General features: G+C 46.3%; 1 protein-coding gene across 1 annotated transcript in view; it reads right to left on the bottom strand.

The window, feature by feature from the left end:
* The window catches only part of FSTL1 (follistatin like 1), a 66,229-nt gene that overhangs the window by 9,648 nt on the left and 35,475 nt on the right, over nt 1-21,106 (bottom strand). The window contains exons 3-7 of the mRNA XM_029579273.1: nt 10,949-11,053; nt 10,576-10,705; nt 9,788-9,820; nt 9,067-9,197; nt 3,112-3,230 (exon numbers count right to left, since the gene is read on the bottom strand). Coding sequence (XP_029435133.1) covers nt 3,112-3,230; nt 9,067-9,197; nt 9,788-9,820; nt 10,576-10,705; nt 10,949-11,053 — 518 coding nt within the window. The remainder of the gene's footprint in view (nt 1-3,111; nt 3,231-9,066; nt 9,198-9,787; nt 9,821-10,575; nt 10,706-10,948; nt 11,054-21,106) is intronic.

Raw genomic sequence — 21,106 nt, 5'->3', positions numbered from 1 at the left:
CACACACCCACCAGTGTAGCAACAGCCATTAAATAAGAGTAATAACAATCATTTTGTAAAACAAACCAGTGAATTGGAGACAAGCCTGCTCTGTGACTGACTTGTTATATATGGATAGTATAAGTATTTCTCCACCCACTTCCCCCCAACCAATACTTGGCACAGACTATCAGAACTGTATTTTGCTAAGTCAAGACATAGCCAGACCATAATCAAGACTGATGATATTAGGAGACGAGAGAATATGGCTTCATGTTAATAAGCTCAGTGACTCAACACACAGAAAAAGAACACAACATAAGATCTGCCATCCTGAGTCAGACCAAAGGTCCATCAAGCACAGTACCCCGTTTCCAACAGTGGCCAATCCAGGATCCCCAAAAGTTGATATATTCCAAGCTGCTTATCCTGGGGATAAGCAGTGGATTTCCCCAAGTCCAGTTTAAAAATGATTTATGGACTTTTCTTCCAGGAACTTGTCAAAACCTTTTTTAAACTCGGCTACATTAACAGCTTTTACCACATCCTCCTGCAACAAATTCCAGAGCTTAACTATGCGTGTAGTAAAACAATATTTTCTCCTATTTGTCTATTGAATGTCCCCTAATCTTTGTACTCTTTGAAAGAGTAAAGAACTGATTAACGTTTACTCGTTCCACTTCACTCATTTTATAGATCTCTATCATATCTCCCGACAGCCATCTCTTCTCCAAGCTGAACAGCCCTAACTTGTTTAGCCTTTCTTCATAAGGAAGTCATTCCATCCCCTTAACATTTTTTAGCAACCTTCTCTGTATCTTTTCTAATTCTGCTATATCGTTTTTGAGATGCAATGACCAGAACTGCACCCAGTACTCAAGATGAGATCGCACCATTGAGCAAACCAGAGGTAGCAGATAAAGACTGTAATGTCCATCCAGTCTGCCCAATTTTATTCTTGGTGAAGTTCCACAGATCCCAGTTAATCTCTGGATTTCACTTTACATTTTCACATCTAAGGATCCTATGTGCCTTTCCCGGGCTTTCTTTAATTCTGGTACTCTTTTTGTCTTCCCCCATCTTTCCTGGAAGGTCATTTTTTTCATATTTCATTTTGTTTTGACCTGAAGAAGAGAGTATTAGCTACTGAAAGCTAATCATTAAGGGGTAGATTTTAAAAGGAGCGTGCATGGCGTACATATGCATGCGCTACCCGGCGCGTGCAAGTTATAAAATCAGCGGCCTGGAAGGGCCTTTCCCCCTAACCTTCTCACCCCTTCCCCTAACCTTTCCCCCCTAGCCCTACTCTAACCCCCCCCCCCCCAAAATTGTTATCTTACCTTTTGCATCTGCTTGCAGACGCCCCGCCCCCACCCCCGAGATGCCCCTTTAGTAAAGCCCCGGGACTTACACGCATCCTGAGGTTTTAGGTCCGGCACTCGTAACCGTTTGAAAATCCGGCCCTAAATGCACTGTTAGTCTAATAATGGTCTCACCTTATTATTTTTTGGTTTCTTGACAGTTATTTCCGCTCATTCAAGAGGATTATCATGGCCACCACATGACTTTATCCATATTTCAATGTGAGGTTACACAACTAGTAACCAGCAGTGCATGCTGCCTGGAGGTGCTGGACCACATGAGCTCGAGGTCCTTTCCATTCCTATTATTCTGTAGCTATTACAGAGCTTCAACTTTTGCATCGCATTCCCACTGCATTACAGTAAGGGGGAGGCAACTCCGGTTCTCGAGGGTCACAAACAGGCCTGGTTTTCAGGATGTCCACCATGAATATGCAGGAGATAGATCTGCATGGAAACGGAAGCGGGGCGTTCAGATCTTCTGGAAATCCTGAACACCAGACCTGTCCGCGGCACCGAAAGGCTGGAGTCGCCCACCACCGGTGCAGCCAATAAACCACCGTGGGAATAAACGAGGCCATTTCTACACTGCTTGCATTGCTGCAAGGCATTTTATACCTGGGGTCTTTGTTTTCAAAGGAAACGTACGCGCATACTTTTACCTTTGAAAACCATGCAGGGGAAATGTTAGCCCCAGAAGTCTGTGCCTCCGTTCCTGGTGGCTACTCTTTTTTTTTTTTTTGACCAAACAACTTACGTGTGTAGGTTTTGACAAACCAAAGCTAGGCGTGTGGTTTTCTCCCTCGCTTCGGGAATGCCTTCAGCACAAGGTGAGTGAAAAGGACGTGGGGGTGCGGAATGATTTGGGGACTTTTGCCCGCATGCAGGGCGGGAAGTTTTCAGAGTGCTGATTGCAGCAGGTAAAACGCTTTTTCATCCGCCAAAAACCTTCGACATTTGCCCCGAAAGCACGGGACTGACTCACATACTCTCCCGAAACTGTCTGTAGCTCGTGCAGCTCATATTGAATGGCGAATCAAGAGCTTTACTTTCTCTATAATCTCTAAGTTTAATCTTATGTGGCTAATCCGCTTACAGTTACTTTATGATAAGTAGCGTATCAGTCAAATTCATCTAAATCTGGCATTTTGCCAGACTGGCTTTGTCAGACTTAAATCTTCTGTTTTCAAGACCATTTTGTTTATGCATCATCTACTTTCAAGTGGACATTCCCTTATAAATAAATACAAGCTACGTTTCATAATCTGCCATTTTCCAACTATTAAAAAGCTCTATGTTCTGGAACCTGTCTATGGAGGAATAAATACTTCAGGAGCACAAATGACAAAGAGACCAGTGACACCGTACTGACTAACCAATTTATTGAGGCATGAGCTTTCAAGGACAACTCAATTTCACTTCCTCAGATTTGGGCTCTTGTAGCTGAAGAACTGGCCTCTTGTCCTCAAAAACTCTCACCTCAAAAAAAATGTTAGTCTAGAAGGTGCCACCAGCCTCTTTGTCATTTTTTTTTTGAGGAATAGTAACAATTTTCCATCACATGGGATGAAAGGAGAAGACCTCCCTTCTCATGGACATGTGGGAGGAATGGGAGTCATTGCCCCCCAGGAGGAATGAGGGACTCCTCCCTGCACACCAGAGGAATGGAGGATCTACCCTGCAACTATCTATGAGAGAAATGGAGGACCCTCTCCTGGGCAAAGGGGAGGAATAGAAGACTCCTCCATGCACTTCCAAGCCTCTGTCATACCTGAGTAGCTTGTTGGTCTCCTGGTCCACATAGGTGGTGATGTTAATGGCCGTTTCATTCTGTTCCACAAATTTTAGGAATTCGCTGGAGTCCAGGCGAGAATCTCCATCGTCGTAGCTCTTAAAGGGAGGAAGAGACACAAGTGAGGACTGGAGCATGTGCCTGCAGAAAGAACTTGAATGTGCCTGACGGGACTCACACCAAACCAGGAATCCTCTCTCTTTTGAAAAGCAACATGATTTAGGAGCTGATCAGTTGTTTTTGTTGGTATTGTGTTTGATTGAAAGGCTCTATTGTTATTAACATTTATAAAGCACCATCACTTCACAAGGATGTAAGGAATAAGGCAGGCCAGGGAAGATCAATAAAACCCATGCCATATATGATCCCACCACCTAGTAATACCTTCCCTCTATCAATTAAACATTTCAGTTCTAAGTCATTATTTTTTTAAATTTGTTAAGCAGTTTCTCTTCAATGCACCCCAAGCACAGAAGGCAACCATGTTCAAAACAGCGCAACCTATGACCTCACATGGGATCTGATTGGCACACCTTGTATGTGTTTGATGGCCTGTGTGACATCATAGCCCACCTAGACCAATCAGAGCCAGTGAGTGGGAGATAATTTTAAGTAATACCTTATTTATTACCTTATTTATTAAGTAATGCTTATTTATACTTATTTATACTTATTTATTATTATTATTATTATATTATTATTATATTATATTATTATTATTATTATTAATATTATTATTATTATTATTATATTATTATTATTATTATATTATATTATTATATTATTATATTATTATTATTATTATACTTATTTATACTTATTTATTATACCTTATTTATTAAGTAATACTTATTTAAGTAATACCTCTCTTAAGTCTCATGTATTAAGTCTTATGTATTCTCTCCCTTTTAATTCCTTTTAACTTTGGTTCTCTCCCCTCCCTCTCCTCTTCCCCCCCCTTTTTCCCACTCCCCTCTTAAACCCTCACCCACCCTCCCTCCCCTCTCCCCCCCCCTTCCTCCCCCTTAAATCTTCTGCTCCTTTGGTTCCTTTTGTAATGCCTTTGTACTGTTTTATTTTGTTCAGTTCTGTCTTTTATTCTTTATTCTTTTGGTTAGTAATATTATATTACATTGTTTATAAAGTTATTTTGTTATACTGTTATATTGTTTTACTGTATCTCATCTGAGTTCTTTGTAAACCGGCATGATGTGCTTCACGAATGTCAGTAAATAAAAGTTAATAAATAAATAAATAAAATAAATAAAATAATTGGTGACTCATTATCATCAAAAGAGAAGACAATGATGACATACAAGAAACATGGGGGAGGGAATGCAAAGCAAGGGGCCTCTCCTCGAACACGGAGGAAGGAGGATGAGACATAAGCCAGGGCCTGGGAGTTATTAAAATATGTAGCAGAAGCAGGTCCTGAGGTGAGCTTTGGGGAGAAGAGAAGGGAGAGAGTCTCAGCAAGACGATGCCTCTAAGGAGGAGGTGGTGAACAAGCAGCACACTGAAGTACTAACTCCCATCGCAAACCCTGTCCCAACATTAAACCTAAGGAGAGCTACGCAGTCGATTCCGGGACTTGCTGGAAACCGCACCGGGATTTTCCAGACTTGTGTAAAAAGAGTCTGGATCACAGGAAAACATTTTCTGGAATGCACCAGGTGCTAGTCTCCTTTGGGGGGGGGGGGGGGGGGAGGATGCAATTTCCTATCTGTTGCCCCTATAAACATTTAGTGAAATTGGAGAATACATCTTATATTTTTTTTTCTTGAACCCATGCAATTGTGTTTCATCTTGGATGCTAAGAAAGAGGGTGCTCTGGTCTCGTCCAGGTACTTGTTGATATGTACTGTGTGTTCTTAGTTTTGGGTAAGGGCTTCTAATATGAATTCTCCTCCTGTTTTGTTTTATTTCTAAGTTTCCTTGCCACCATCCCTCACGGGCTCTGTTGGGATTCCCCTTTAGTGGGCTAAGTAGAAGAGCATGACATGATTGGTTTGGAAATGCGTTTCTTTTGGTTTTTGCTGTCATTTTATGTGCATTTTCAAGCTGCACGTTGATGTAATATTCTTAAATGCATAATAAAAAAAAAAAGAAATAATGTACACAGGACCTGTCGGTAGATGAGAGCCTCTTGGCCTTCCCAGTCTGTCCAGCTGCCCCTGTCTAATGTGCCTACTCAGTCTCTGGTCATCGCCCTCCCCCTGCATCCTCTCCATAGGGAATATGAACCCTGGGGGATAGGCCCAGGGTCCATGACTGCGTCCTCTGTATAACAACAGGGCTCACAGCTCACAGTGGGTGGGTGTTCTCGATAGCTTCTTACTTTGTCCTCTTACCGCAAGATCTGCACAGGGCTGTGATCCCTCCCCCTAGCAATGCTCCTGGCCTTACTCTCATCTTTTCTGACAGAGTCTTTCCACCAGCTCCTGAGAAGCGGCATATCTGCCTCTCCCCCACTGCATAGTCTTGTCATTTTCCACTTTTCAGACATCCCTGGGGTGCTCTGCTGTCAAGTCCAGACAAGAGCACATCGTTAAAGAGGGGTGAACGGTAAATAAGATTTGAAACAATAAAAAAAAAAGGAAGGGGGCTTAGGCACGTAATAGAAGTCCACCAAGTCCGAGACCTAGGGGTCATTATTGACGACCAAATGACCCTCAAAAAATTTATCAGCACAATCCTTAAAGAGTGTTTTTTCAAATTACATACACTCAAAAAATTGAAACCCTTACTTCACACATCTGATTTCCGGACAGTTTTACAAGCCATGCTGTTTTCAAAAACAGATTATTGCAATTCACTCCTCCTAGGCCTACCTAAAAATGCCATCCGCCCCTTACAAATCCTGCAAAATACTGCAGCCCGCATCCTTACTAATACAAACGCAAAGGAACACATTACGCCAGTTTTGAAGGATTTACACTGGCTCCCCATCCAATCTCGCATACACTATAAGACACTAACACTTATCCATAAAGCCCTCCACAATCCTGAAATGAAATGGTTTAATAATACACTACAATTTCAAAACTCTATTAAACCCACCAGAAATCAATACCTTGCCAAATTACAGACCCCCTCGCCCAAACTATATAACTATGCTTCTACCAAAGTGCGAGCGCTTTCTTTTGCTGGCCCTTTGTTATGGAATACCATGCCCACCGAACTGCGCCTTGAGCCATCTCCCAAAACTTTCAAGCAAAAACTCAAGACATGGTTATTCTCACATGCCTATACTTGAAATAAATATGTCCTCCCCTCCTTTACCTGCCCTGCCTTTCTACCCGACACCCCCTGTCTATATACCATCTCTAACTTCCCCTATTTCTGCTCCTACTCTAATGATCCTACCATATAATTGCTCCTAATCTAAGATTAGCACAATCGCTCCCCTCTTACCACTTCTAATTTAGAACTCCATCACCCTCTAACCCTCTCCCTTAGCTTTTACCTATTCTCCTTGAACCCTCTTTACTCTATAGTGTTGTTTTAATTCAGCTCAGTTAAGTTACAACTAAATGATAGTTCTGTTTTTTATTTTTAAAAGATTCTACTTATTTTATGTTCAAATATTTATATACTTGCCTTTTTTAATTGTATAACGCTTATATAACTCTGTTAAATGTAAAACGCTCCTGCGTAAGTTCCTGTTCACTGTACACCGACGTGATATCTTTGATGAGCGGCGGTATATAAAAATTTATAAATAAATAATAAATAAATAAATAAAATAAATTTGTGCAATCCCGCTGAGCTCCAGGGCTTAAGCAGTGTGAGGCCAGACTAAAGCCTCGATGGGTGACAGCATCGGAAAGGCTCTGGAAGGCATCGGGGTCCACAGACCTGCCCGGGCCTGTTTGCTGTAGCGCAATAAAAGCACGTCCAGAAGCATCTTGATGCCGTCGGCTTTCAGCTTGGCTGCTCCTCCTCACCCCACCCCCACTCCCAGCAATGCAGGGGTTGAAGAGCCAAGCTTCCGGCCACTTTCTAGCCAGGCTAAAAGGAGGAGTACCTGGGAGGGGGAGGGGAGGAAAACCGTGTGTGCACGTGGGCATTTTCAAAAGTTCATGGTCATGGGGTTATCGCACCCCCCACCCCCCTCGGCCTCTCGCACATGTAGCAGGTGCAAAGGTCGCAGAAGCCTCTCTCATGCTCAAAGGTAGTTTCTCTTAGAATATTGGCTACAAAATATACGCGTGTTAAAAAAATGTGTCCGTGTATTTTGCCACTCTGGGGGCTATTCAGCAGTGCCCCCTTTCTGTAGTACTCTGGCAATAAATTGTCAGACCAAGAAAGTTTCCTGGGACCACTGACTAGAGTTAAAACGCAAAGAAAAGACACCTCATATATAAATAAAAACGAGGCATTGGGCTGACCCTGTGGCTTGGCCGTGGGGTTGTAGTGCTGGAGACATGGGTTCACGTTCAGAGCCCGAGGCTCAGGGAGCGTCGAGGAACAGGGGTGCGCAAGCTCCGGGGCAGAGAGGAGAAGGGAAGGCGACTGCTTGTAATGCACCGCCCCCAGCTGGCAGGAGAATGGCACTGAAGTCTCCATCCACGAGGGAACCCCAGGATCGGATGAGGCAAACGGGATGTGCCGGTGATAAAGGAGTTCCCCTGATGCGCCACCTACCCCAGGGGTCAGCTTTCAGCAGCAGGCTTGACCTTTCATGTTGCACACGGGGGGGGGGGGGGACCCTTACTTAAAAGGGGCGTGGCTGATGCTGTGACATCCTCTTGTGTCCCCTACCTGCACGAAGGACCGAAGCTCGCACGCCCTTCTGCACCAGTGCTCGGCACAAACAGGGATTCTCCGTCACCACGAGATTTTGCATTCGTGGCAGCCGCTCCCGTCTGCCCTCTAAGCTGCAGCTGTCAAGCAGCAATGAACGCCCCCATCTCCTCCCTCCGACGAAGGTGCCATGGGATCTAGTGAAAGCGCCTTTGTCCTAGTGATGTCATGCCAGGGTGTCTGTCTGTCTGGGGCAGAATTAGCGAGATCCCACCATGGAAATAAACAAGGTGCTGCAAGCATGTAAGAAGACCGAACCCCCAGCCTCTCTCCTGCAGCCTGGCCTTTGTAAGAGGAGGGCCTGTGACAGTGTTATGTGGCACGGCCAGGAGCGTGTGCGCAAGCCCACCCGCCTGACTTCTCCGTAATTAAACTTTAATAGCAGGTGTCCAGGGTGCAGCCGAGGCAGAGGGAGACGGACAACAAATGCCGCAGTGTTCTCGGCGACACAACCCAAGCGGCTGCTCTGGAGTTCTTTGTAGGGGTGATGGCAAATCCCCCCCCCCCCCCCCACTAATAATAAAACTCCTGTCTAGTGCCATTTATCTTCTTGTTGACAGTTTCTTATTTAAATCCCCTGTGTCCCTTTCTTTCATTCCTTTGAAGTTCTTCTGTATAGCCAAAGGATTAGAGAGGTTACAGCAGGAATTCAGCTCTGCTGGGGGGTTTTTCCCCTCCATTATTAATTAGCAGAAGAAGGAATACTGCTGACAGGTAATCGTTATTCAGCACCCCCTCCCCCCCCCCCCCAGCCTCCTTCCTCTGGGCACGGAGTGACTGCAGAAGTTCACTGGAGACCGTACCCAACTGCACAGCCCAGAAGGGGTCATGGAGAATGGGGGGGGGGGGGGGGACGACAGCCAGAGTAAATGGGAAAAGAGAAAGTGCCAAGATGAGGGAAGGGGGAGCAGGGGGCAGAAGAGAGGAAGCACCATGGCCAATGAGGGATAGAGACAGCCAGGACCAAGCTGGGATGCAGAGAGAGGACCAGTGAGGATGGAACAGGGCAGAGGGGAAGGGTGCGATGTGGGGAGAGAGAGCATGAGAGCCAAGTCCGGCGGAGAGAGAGAGAGAGATAATCCGAAGCACCAGGGAAAGAAGGTGCCCAGGCTTGGTCTTGCTCCTTACCTTGAAGTACTTGTCCAGGATCTCGCTGTAGTTGTTGCCTTTGGAGAACCAACCATCGGGGATGATCTCGGCTTCCAGCCACTGGATGAGGCGACGGCGGAGCTCATCCCGGTCAGATTGGTAGCACACGACTTCCAGAGAAAGGGGCGGTAGGGGAGGGAGGGAAAGACAGTGAAAAGCCAGCATGCAGGGAACACGCTAAAACACGTTAGAAATCACTCCGCCGATCATGGACTCTGCCATGACATCTTATTCCGGCCCAGCAGTTACCACTTGCCCAAACTGGATGTCCCCCGTCATTCTGCAGGGGTGGTACCAGTGCTCACAGATTAGCATGGACACGTGCACGGCTGCCATCTTGGTATTCGTCAGGATTTATAAGAGGTGCTGTGGGTGCCACCTCTTCCTGCGCCCAAGAGCTACTGTGCCTGCGCTGGCAGACGAAACCAGTCACCTTATGACGCTGCCCGTCCACCAAAGAAGAGATTAGTTTATAACACGAAGGGCCACACCTGGAGGCCTTGGTCATTACTGTTCCAGTATTCTTGCCTTAGGACTGTGCACAGCTTCCTGCAGAAGGCTGGGAGGAGGTGAGGTTGTAATTATTGGATGTGGGCTCATGTAATGGCCCATAATAAAATCGGACACAGCCTGCTTGGCTGTAACTTCAAGGAGCAGCATCCACCTTCCTAGGAAATGGTAAAGCCCCCTCTTTTCTTACCTGGGGTAGCTGCTGCTTTTTCAGCCGTCTTCTCTGTAAACAAAGCAGAAGGAAAGGCATTGGATTTGGAAGAGCTGCAGTCCCCTTATGACTCACTTTCCACTCTCTGGAACAAGGTCGGGGGCCTGGAAGGAGAAGTGCTGCCCAAGAAGAGATATGCAGAAAAAAAAACAAAACCCAGCCCTCAGCACTGCCAGAGCCTCTGCCCTGTGAGCTGTGCCAGGACTACAGGTGGCACCTAGAGCACGTTGTACACCCAGTGCTTCCCACTCGCAAGTGCCAAAAAAGGGTAAAAATGCAGATCTGTGGGATGTGTGTGCGCTTCCGATAGGCCATGCAGGGCACATCTGGCCTCTGCAGCATCCCCAGCCCCAGCTGGTCAACGGAATAGAAGCCCTGACCCAGGTCCTCTGTAAGGAAATGAGCAGCACACACCATTGAGCTGAATGATTTTAATCTACATGAAAAATTCAGACTACAAGTGAAAGAACTGATCCGGATTGACTGTGCACAGCCTGCCTATCTCCAAACATTTTCCGACCCTGCCTGTACAGGGCTGACTCTCTCCTGCTGCTATAAAGAAAGATATCCAGGCTGGCTCAGAAAATACTCAGCTCCGTAGACTGCAGAGATTTGCTTTGGAAGTGCTGAAAAGTGGCATATACATAAATAAAGTAAATACATATAGTATATCATTATTTTCCCCCACTTCTAAATCTCTTGGCCCTCAATGACTCTATCCCTTGTGCACCAGCAATGGCGCAGTGCAGCGAGGGCTTTGCCGTTACCTTTGCAGTGGCCATCGTAATCCACCTGGATCTTGGATCCAGTCAGGCAGGCGTCCCGGTGCAGCTCGCAGTGGTTCTGGTAGGTTTTTCCATTGCTGCCACACACGGGTCTCTTATGAGCTTTGCACTTCTGCAACAGATCAAAGCAGAAGATGAATGAAGTCTGGCACCCTGTGGGCATCAGAAACAAGTTGACTGTCCTATCCACACTATATCTGCTTCAGTTCATCTAACCAAGACTGAAGTGCAGTATCTAGTGGGAGAGCCACAGGGCATACTGGTTCTGACAGCGCCAGGAGCTCCCAGCTCACTTTAGCGCATGGCGCCTTTCATGATCCCTTTGGGCTTGCCAAAGAGCTGGCGCGTAACTCACCTCGATGCACAGGCAGGTTGGCTCTCCCTTCTCGGTCATGGCGCACTCCCTACCGGCCCCGCAGAACACATTGGCACAGATTTTGGACTTGCTCTTTGACTCCTCCTGTTAAGATATGCAAAAACAATGATCATAACTTAAAAAGAAAACAATCACCATCTGAAACGAATTGGCTGAACCAGCATCAATGGGGAAAAGGATGATTGGACACTTTATTAATGGATGAGAGATAACAGAAGACAGTTCATTAACTTAGGCTGAAGCTTATGTAAAACAACTAATCCATGACCGAAGATTACCAGGTACATTACAGGGATCAATTTATCCAGTGTCATACAATTTGCATCAGATTTATTAAACAGTGCTGAAGCATACAGTATAATGTACCCTGAGAACTGAACACTCCACTCCTGCAACCCCAAACACTACTAGAGGGAAACTATGAAAGCCCATTTACATCCGGCACATTAGCACAAATGACTTTGAGGTATATTTGCAAATGAGACTCTTTCTTCACCTCCCCAACAAACTTGTTGCTAACCACATTCCTGGAAGGCCTGTGGTGGTGCTCGACAGTGCAGCCCTGAGTTTCTCACTCTCTTTATTCAGGTCCCTTTCAATTGGGTAAATTCCAGGACCAGGATGAGAATCAGAGAATATGATGGCAGATGAGGACTGTAAGGCCCAGCTATTCTCTGCCCAATTTTATTCGTGGTGCCAGTATCAGAGACCCTAGTTTATCTCTGGTTTCCCCTCTCATTTCTTCACAGTTAGAGATCCACTGTTGACCTTCACACAACATTTCAAGGTGATAAAGTCTAGTTTAAGAAAAGTTAATGCTTCTGGATAAAGACATTGAATGAATTACCTTATAAGTGCTTTTCAGACACAGTTGAACAATGTTAATAGTAACAAGCCAGTGCAGCCATGACTATTCCAGTAAGCTAGTGCCCTCTAGTGGCTTTTCTCCAGAAATACATAACTATTAGGGATGTGAATCGTGTCCTCGATCGTCTTAACGATCGATTTCGGCTGGGAGGGGGAGGGAATCGTATTGTTGCCGTTTGGGGGGGTAAAATATCGTGAAAAATCGTGAAAAATCTAAAAATCGCAAAACCGGCACATTAAAACCCCCTAAAACCCACCCCCGACCCTTTAAATTAAATCCCCCACCCTCCCGAACCCCCCCCAAATGACTTAAATAACCTGCGGGTCCAGCGGCGGTCCGGAACGGCAGCGGTCCGGAACGGGCTCCTGCTCCTGAATCTTGTTGTCTTCAGCCGGCGCCATTTTCCAAAATGGCGCCGAAAAATGGCGGCGGCCATAGACGAACACGATTGGACGGCAGGAGGTCCTTCCGGACCCCCGCTGGACTTTTGGCAAGTCTCGTGGGGGTCAGGAGGCCCCCCCACAAGCTGGCCAAAAGTTCCTGGAGGTCCAGCGGGGGTCAGGGAGCGATTTCCCGCCGCGAATCGTTTTCGTACGGAAAATGGCGCCGGCAGGAGATCGACTGCAGGAGGTCGTTCAGCGAGGGTTCCGGCGCCTCGCTGAACAACCTCCTGCAGTCGATCTCCTGCCGGCGCCATTTTCCGTACGAAAACGATTCGCGGCGGGAAATCGCTCCCTGACCCCCGCTGGACCTCCAGGAACTTTTGGCCAGCTTGTGGGGGGCCTCCTGACCCCCACGAGACTTGCCAAAAGTCCAGCGGGGGTCCGGAAGGACCTCCTGCCATCCAATCGTGTTCGTCTATGGCCGCCGCCATTTTTCGGCGCCATTTTGGAAAATGGCGCCGGCTGAAGACAACAAGATTCAGGAGCAGGAGCCCGTTCCGGACCGCTGCCGTTCCGGACCGCCGCTGGACCCGCAGGTTATTTAAGTCATTGGGGGGGGTTCGGGAGGGTGGGGGATTTAATTTAAAGGGTCGGGGGTGGGTTTTAGGGGGTTTTAGTGTGCCGGCTCACGATTCTAACGATTTATAACGATAAATCGTTAGAATCTCTATTGTATTGTGTTCCATAACGGTTTAAGACGATATTAAAATTATCGGACGATAATTTTAATCGTCCTAAAACGATTCACATCCCTAATAACTATAGTATATTAAACCTCAGCAAAACTGCCCTGAGCGAGCCTAACCTTCAGGCCGATACAGTACAGTGCGTTCCAACGTAAGGGGAGGAAAACACGCGTCCAACCCGCGGCACCTAATAGCGCCCTCAACATGCAAATGCATGTTGATGGCCCTATTAGGTATGCGTGTGGGATACAGAAAGTAAAATGTGCAGCCAAGCCGCACATTTTACTTTCAGAAATTAGCGCCGACCCAAAGGTCAGCGCTAATTTCTTCCAGCACCAGGAAAGTGCACAGAAAAGCAGTAAAAACTGCTTTTCTGTGCACCCTCCGACTTAATATCATGGCGATATTAAGTCGGAGGTCCCGAAGAGTAAAAAAAGTAAAAAAAAAAAATTTGAATTCAGCCCGTGGCTGTCGGGCCGAAAACCGGACGCTCAATTTTGCCGGCGTCCGGTTTCCGAGCCCGTGGCTGTCAGCAGGCTCGAGAACCAACGCTGGCAAAATTGAGTGTCGGCTGTCAAACCCGCTGACAGCCGCCGCTCCTGTCAAAAAGGAGGCACTAGGGACGCGCTAGTGTCCTAATGCCTCCTTTTCCCTGTTTCTACCGCACCACCTAATTTGAATACTGCATCGCGAGGGGCCAGTGAGTGCGCCGGGAGAGCGGGCGTTCGTCCGCTCTCCCGCGGACTTTACTGAATCGGCCTGAATGGAAGATCTTGGAAGCTAAGCAAGGCCTGGCTAGTACCTTGATAGGACACCACCAGTGAAGACCATGTGCTATGAGCTACAGAAAGCATAGGCAAACCATTGCAATATCCTGCCAAGAATGTCACAGTCATCATGGTGGGGAAGTGAGAGGTCCATATTCAGCCACTGGGCGGTTGTGCTAGCTAGCCAGTTATACATAACCGGCTAACTAGCATAGTCACATCGCTGAATATATCTGGTTATCTTAAAGTTAGCCAGATCCTGTTCTTATACAGAGTTCACCTGGCTAGCGTGTGTGAAGAAGATATTAACTAGCTCCAAAACTAGAGCTTTTCACCGTTTCACACGCTTTTTTCTTTCAGTCATGCATAAAACAGCATAGAGTGTATATAACTGGGACATGGGATAGTAGAAACAGAAGTCTAAAAGAGAATCACAAAAATATATCTGTGTTAAAATGACCTGCCTCCAGGAAGTGGAGGACGTTAAAATATAGCGCTACTCCCTCGCAGAAGGAGAAAATAACTTTTTAAATAAAACATACATTATTTTCTTCCTGATTTGGATTTTGGTAGATACTAGATACCAAGAAAACACTCTTGTTTTCGGTCCATTGGCTCTCACAAACCAGTTAATGTCATGACCCCCTGAATCAGGTGCCTTAAACTGGTGGGGGAAGGGAGGAACCAGAACAAATTCCCCAAATCAGATGATTAAAAATATCTATGTTCTACTGATGAAAAGTAAATACCTGTATTTTTTACAATGCATTGTAACCTGGCAATTTACCTTCTAGAGCACTATGAACACCAGATGTGCAACTAACACATTATTACCTGACAGCAAGGGGCATTGCCACTGCCACAAACTGCTGGCAAAGCAAAGCTGTCAGGGACTAGGTCAGCACATGCAGCAGAAGCCAGAAATCCAACAAGTCCCCGAGCAGCAGAAACTGAGCTCAGGAAGCTGCAGGCAGGCGCATGATTAACTTGGCGTCCAGGTTAGAACCGGACCACGTTCATGCGATGCCCTCCTTCATCTCCATCGAAGCAAAGAGAAAACTGATGCTCACTTTGCACTGCTGTAAAATTTGCTTCATTTAATCTGTGGCGCACAATCATCCAGAGAAAAGAGTGGGTTAGTCCGTTACATAACGGTTTTTAGTCTTGGTGTCTCCAGTGAGCTGAAGACATTTTATGACCCTTGTGTCAGTTCTAGAAACCATTTTCCTCATGAGGGAGCTTCACAATCAGCCCAGTCTATCAGCCATAATAGACTTCTGGAATATTTCTGAATTGCACTACAGAAACTCTGGGCCTGATTCACTAAAGCTTGTCTCCTTCAGGCGTGTCCTGCAAGAGAGTGGACACACCTGAAGGAGCAGAGAGAATGAAAAGGGATTTAAGAAAGCTGGAAGAGCCGTCAAAGATTTGGCAGCTGGGATTCAATGACCAATATGACGTCACAGAGAAAATGTTCTAAGAACAGAAAAACACCTCAAATGTATATTATAATTATAAAAGGACCATCCCACTACCGGCATTTTAAACCTTCACTGCTTTATGTATAATCATTTTATTTATTTATGTATTTATTTATTTATTTATTTAACATTTTTTATATACCGAGGTTCTGGTAACAATGTTATCAATCACTTCGGTTTACATTTAACTTTGGGATGACATAACACGAAAGTCTTACATAGAACAAGGCAGTGAGACATGATCATAAGTCCCAGAGTGCTCTCAGGTGTGAGATAAATCCATTAGCACTGACTAGAAATGGGCATGGAGGGAAGTTCTGCTCTCTCACAGGTCTTGACCTTTATGCAACATGAGTGCATTCACTCTGTGTCCCAGCGTGCATGCTTCCTCGCCAGCTCCAACGCCTTGATCCTCATTCACCCTGGCCCCAGGCTTTGACCTTTATTTGCACGTGCGTGAATTCACTCTGCTCATCAGAACGTGACTTCTGTCCAACGGGCATGCATTCGCCCTGCCCCGGGCCTTGATCGTTGTCCCAGACTACAGGTGAAGATCCTTTGCTGCGCCCGTAGCCAATGCCATTACTAGCATTGTAGGCGACAGCACTAGCGCCAAAGGAGCTGCGGCGGGATATTCAGAAACCCTCACGGGGTTAACAGGCTACAATGGGAGCTGTAGCTGCATCTTGCAGGAAAACTCTAGGTATGTTGCACGGTGTCACAGAGGGATGCAATTAAAATGTTCTTTTGTGTTGCCATGACAACGGATGGGCAAAAAAAAGAAAGAAGAAAAGAGATACAAAAAAAAAAAACAAACCCTAAAAGCCTAGAGTGGCTGGGGATGACAGTCTTTGGGAGAAATGCCAGAGGACAGTTCAAGGCCGGAAATGCTGTATTACTCCAGGCACCATTCATAAAAGGCAGATTCCAGACCCAAGCAAGCAGGTATAGACAGAAGGCACCCGCCCATACAAGCAGGCAGATGTGTACGCATTTAGTCCATTTTCAAAAAGACGCGCGAACAGAAAATCCCTGTAAGAGAAATCCAAGATTTGTGTGAGGAGATAGGCACCTTGCACTACCTGCACACGTTTCCAAGATGCCACATAAAAAGGTCAGCAGGAAACAGATTCCTCGGCATAACACTAGAGACACCCAGACAGCACAAGGAAGGCCACACACCAGTGAGGTTCACTTTCTGCATGCCAATTGCTTTTGCTTTGCATCATGGGCTTAATCACTTTCTGCAAACAATTAAGATACATAAGCAGATTACGGTTAATTGTGATTTTGTTAAAAAAGTGTATGTATAATTTTAATAAATATTTATTTTATAGTCACTGTAACCAGCCGCATTCTCCAATTGTCTCTCCGAGCTGCCTCACTGCTCGCCACGCAGCCTTTTCCCTAGAAAGTGAATCATTTCTTGAACACACTTCCCATAAGGCAGATCAGCGTTTTAAAATGCCCTGAGACCAAATTATCTTCATCTTTCCTTTTAAAATAAAAAATACTAATTTTAAATCCATATTTTTTCAGACACTTTTTCAAACTGATTTTATAATGTCAGCAACACAAAATTTTCAAAGAGCTGTTACTGCAAGACCTCTGTTTCTTTTGTTGTCCCAGGGTGACATTGCAGTAAGATAAGCAAACATTCGGACCGATACAGTACGGTGCGCTCCGATGGAGCGCACTGTTAGCCCAGGTTTGGACACGCGTTTTCGACGCGCTAGCTTTAAGGGGTAATAGCGCGTTGAAAACGTGCAGCCAACCCCCCTGAGACTAATAGCGCCCGCAACATGAGAATGCATGTTGATGGCCCTATTAGTTATTCCCACGCGATTCAGTAGTAAAATGTGCAGCCAAGCCGCACATTTTACTTTCAGAAATTAGCGCCTACCCAAAGGCAGCTAATTTTGGCCGGCACCGGGGAAGTGTACAGAAAAGCAGAAAAAACTGCCCCAAAAATAAAAAAAAATGTAAAATTAAAAAAAAAATAATTTTTTTAATGTGCCCGCGGCCTGGAAGACGGATGCTCAATTTAGCCAGCGTCCATTTTCCGAACCCCTGGCTGACAGCGGGCTTGAGAACCGACGCCGGAAAAATTGAGCATCGGCTGTCAAACCTGCTGACAGCCGTTGCTTCTGTCAAAAAGGAGGCGCTAGTGATGCGCTAGTGTCCCTAGCACCTCCTTTTACCGCGGGCCCTCATTTAAATACTTGATCGCGCGCCCAGGAGAGTGGCCTGGGCGCACGTTGGGAAAGCAGGCGCTCGCCTCGGAGCGCCGGCTCTCCTGCGGGTTTTACTGTATCGGCCCGATTATGAGATCATTGTGCATGAGATCTTTACTGCACAAATGCTGTTGATGTATGGTCATATGGTACAACCTGACCAATCACTGCCCTTAGTTTTCTCAACCATTTAAAAAGTATTTTTACAACCCCCCCTCCCCCCCCCCCAAAAAAAAACAACCCACAATAAAATGAAAAGATTCTCTGGTACACATGGCCACTAATGCAATTCATGCTGCCACCACATTCAGGTCAAATAGGATTTTATCTTGTTCCTAATGCACATTAAGTCACTGGTTCTGAACTGATAACACAAATGTGCATCCAGGTTCAGTAGCGAACTCCCCTTGGGTTTCAGAATAAAAATGAAGTTACACATCATGCAGACCTCTCCGTGCCTTGCAGGTCCCCCTTCCCCTCCCAATGTAACATTCTGATTAGTTCCAGAAGCTGGACGCTGATGCAGTTCCAGGGTAATGTGCACTGCAGACCTCCGGGAACAGGCGGAATTCCATCCTCCTCAGACATTCCTGGGCCAGATACTTTCTTCATTACAGCTGCAAGCTCACATCTGGAGTCTAAACAAAGGAGTCAGTGAGACAACTCGGCAAGCCAATAGCAGACGAGGCTTCTCGGAGGGAGGAAAGGGGGGGAATGGCCAATCGGAACGTGCCAGCTACTCTCCAGTATTACCGATCCTGCTTGAACATTCTGATTTTCCCATTCTCCCCAGCCCTCAGTGCATGAGAAGAGCCAACCTAGCTATAACAAAACAGAAGAGAGCCAGACGACTCCCTGTCACAAGGGCCAGGTTGATCCAGTCCTGGTTTTGCCTCATGGCACTTCTGAACTGGTACTCCCTGGAACTGCAAGCCCAGAGATGGAAGCTGTGGCCCCTAGCTTCAGGATCCCCACCAGCCAGCCAGGTCTTCAGGATATCCACAAGGAATATGCATGCAAATTATCTCCTGCATACATTGTACAAGACAAGGCTGATTAGTAACAAGTTGGATAACCAGAGTTCTCCTTAAAACATTTCCAGACCCCAAATGTCATATCTGACCATACTCTCTTCCTCAGTTTAGTCTCATCTTCCTTAAATTCTCAGTCATGGCCTTGCTATCTTATCCTAAAGCTTATTTATTTTTCACTGTGTGTCCTGTCTGTCTGTCTTGATTAGGCTGTAAGCTCCAAAGGGCAGGGACTGTCCATTAGGTGTCTCTGCACAGCTTTGCATACACCTGGCATACACTATGCAAATTATGACAATAATAATAGTATTCGTAGGACGGGTTTGGGAATCACCACAATGGAGCAAAAGTGGGACAGGTTCAGCCTGTCCCTTAGCATGGAAGTCTCTGGCCACTTTACAAAACCCCTATGTTTAAAAGACAATCTCAGTAACCAGTACTAAGGACTGGGCCCACTTTCTCCTCCCCTTCCACTCCCATGACAACTACAATTGAAGATCAAGCCTGTACCCTACTTATAATGCGGCTGTTTCTCTATGGCTGGGGGTTTATCAGATTGGGATCATCAGTCACAGAATTATAAACCCTGAAAATGACAAAAATCACCAATACAATCAGAATCTTTGCCTCCTTCTCCCCAACAAGTAGATTCCAGTAGGGTTGTCAACTGGCTCCAATTTATTTTGGGGGAGGGGAGAGATGGATCCAGGCGCCGCTAGTGTCCAGGAATTGCATTGTCTCTTCATGACCTCATATTCCACGCACAGCACAGAGCATTTCCACCAATCATGCCTCCTTTCAGCAAAATACATGAATAAACAGGTTTCATTTTAGCTTACAAAAAGGTGCCTGATCCTGCTCTGCAAGATGCCAAGAGGTATTAAGTCTAATACACGAGACTGGGCCACTGGTTAGACAAAAGCATTAAGTCCCTTTTTCCCTCTCTTTAAGATGTTCTTCCAAATTTCTTTTATGTGCTGGCTTTCCTGCTTTCAGCCGACCCTGCTTCACCTTGGCTGATGGGGAGAGAGGGAAGCCTTTATCAGCACGGCACATTTCCTGAGTTAATTGTTCCTCTCCATCCTGTAATAATTCCAGTTACGACCATTTTCTGTGCAGCATTCGCTGCAGACTGGCTCGCTTTCTTTACAGGACGGGCTGATCCAGTCCCGCTCTGACCCCAATATATGCAGGAATATTCAGTTGCTGTCGGGATTGCAGAGCTAGCCAATAAACTTATCCAGCTAACTTTGGAGGGATATTCAGCGGTGCAACTGCACTATTGAACATAGTCTGCTGTCTTAAAGGCAGTTGGATACATTTATGTGGCTATTTTTAGGACTTTTCTATGGCGCTTCTAGAGTTAGCTGTATAAATTATCCAGCTAACTTAATTCCATCCCTGTGTAATTCAGCTACATTTTAGCCAGATAAATGTTATCTGCTAAACTTAAGAGTTATCCAGCATGTATGTGAGTAGATGCCGCTTACGCAGGTATATGCTGATTTTTACTTGCGAAAATCTTAGAAAATTCACCCCAAAGTGTTCATGTTCCACACTGTGAGGTACTCAATAAAAAAACCCCAGCAAGCACTGTGTTAGGCACCAGGGCCTCTGCTAAGTTACGGAAGAGATGAAAGACCTGCTTAGAGGGGAACAAGAAGAAAACAGAATGATGGAAGGGGGACCGTCACCGAGTTTCGCTGTGGGTGGGAATGACACCAGAGAGAGGTTACAATCTCCAGGCGAGTGGGCTGTGAACATGTTTGAGATTTTGGAAGGGGGCAGGGGATCTCCAGAATCCAGAGAAGCCGGCTCAGCGTCGGTGGGAAAAAGCTCTGGAACTCGGGTGGGGCTTTTGCCCGCCGCTCTCCGTCTGGGAGGCAGACGGAAGAAACAGTCAACACGAAAACTGTCCCAAAGCCTCCCCTGCCCCCTATTTCTCTCTCTCTCCCAACATCAAAGCAAGGCCAAAGTTTATACAGCTGCGGAGAAGAGTTATTGAGCCCAGGTGGCTGTGTGCACACAGGGGTGCCCACCTTCCTCAGAGCTTCCATATTTTCTCTTCTTTCTTGCCACAGCTTATTCGGCTCTTTGGCTCCATCCTCTTCTGGCCTGCCACATAAGACTTTTCAGAATCAGTTCAGGCAGCTCCCATCAGACTCCCTCGTGTAACTTGGCCTGGTTCCCGTTCCTTCCGCCATCGCTGCTTCAATGCATTTGCAGCACGAGCAGGCGGGGGGAGATGAGAAGTGACCCACAGCTCCCTGGTGCCGAGTTGTTCATGATCAGGGCAGCATTGCCATATAACACTCTGCCTACATCTTGTGCAGGAGAGAGAGGAGGGGGATGAAAAAAAAAATAAGACTTTCACAAATAATTAGGCAGGAGGAGAGCTGGTGCCAGAGGAGAAATGCAACACTAAACAGAGGGAGGCAGGGCGGGGGCTGGGAACAGGAAAACGTTTTCTTATGCCTTGTACTGCTCGGACAAACACCAGAACTGACGTACAGAGGGTAATGTATCCACTCCAAGAACGCAGGAGGTCACCAAAGTGCCTGGAAGAGAAGGAGGAAAGTGGCAGAGGCGATGGAGGGGGAAGCAGCATGCCGGGGCCTCGAGCAGGA

The sequence above is a fragment of the Rhinatrema bivittatum genome, chromosome 15, assembly GCF_901001135.1.
Source record: "Rhinatrema bivittatum chromosome 15, aRhiBiv1.1, whole genome shotgun sequence".
Taxonomy (NCBI): Eukaryota; Metazoa; Chordata; class Amphibia; order Gymnophiona; family Rhinatrematidae; genus Rhinatrema; species Rhinatrema bivittatum.
Note: the sequence above shows the minus strand (reverse complement) of the source record. Positions and strands in the feature narration are given on the sequence as shown.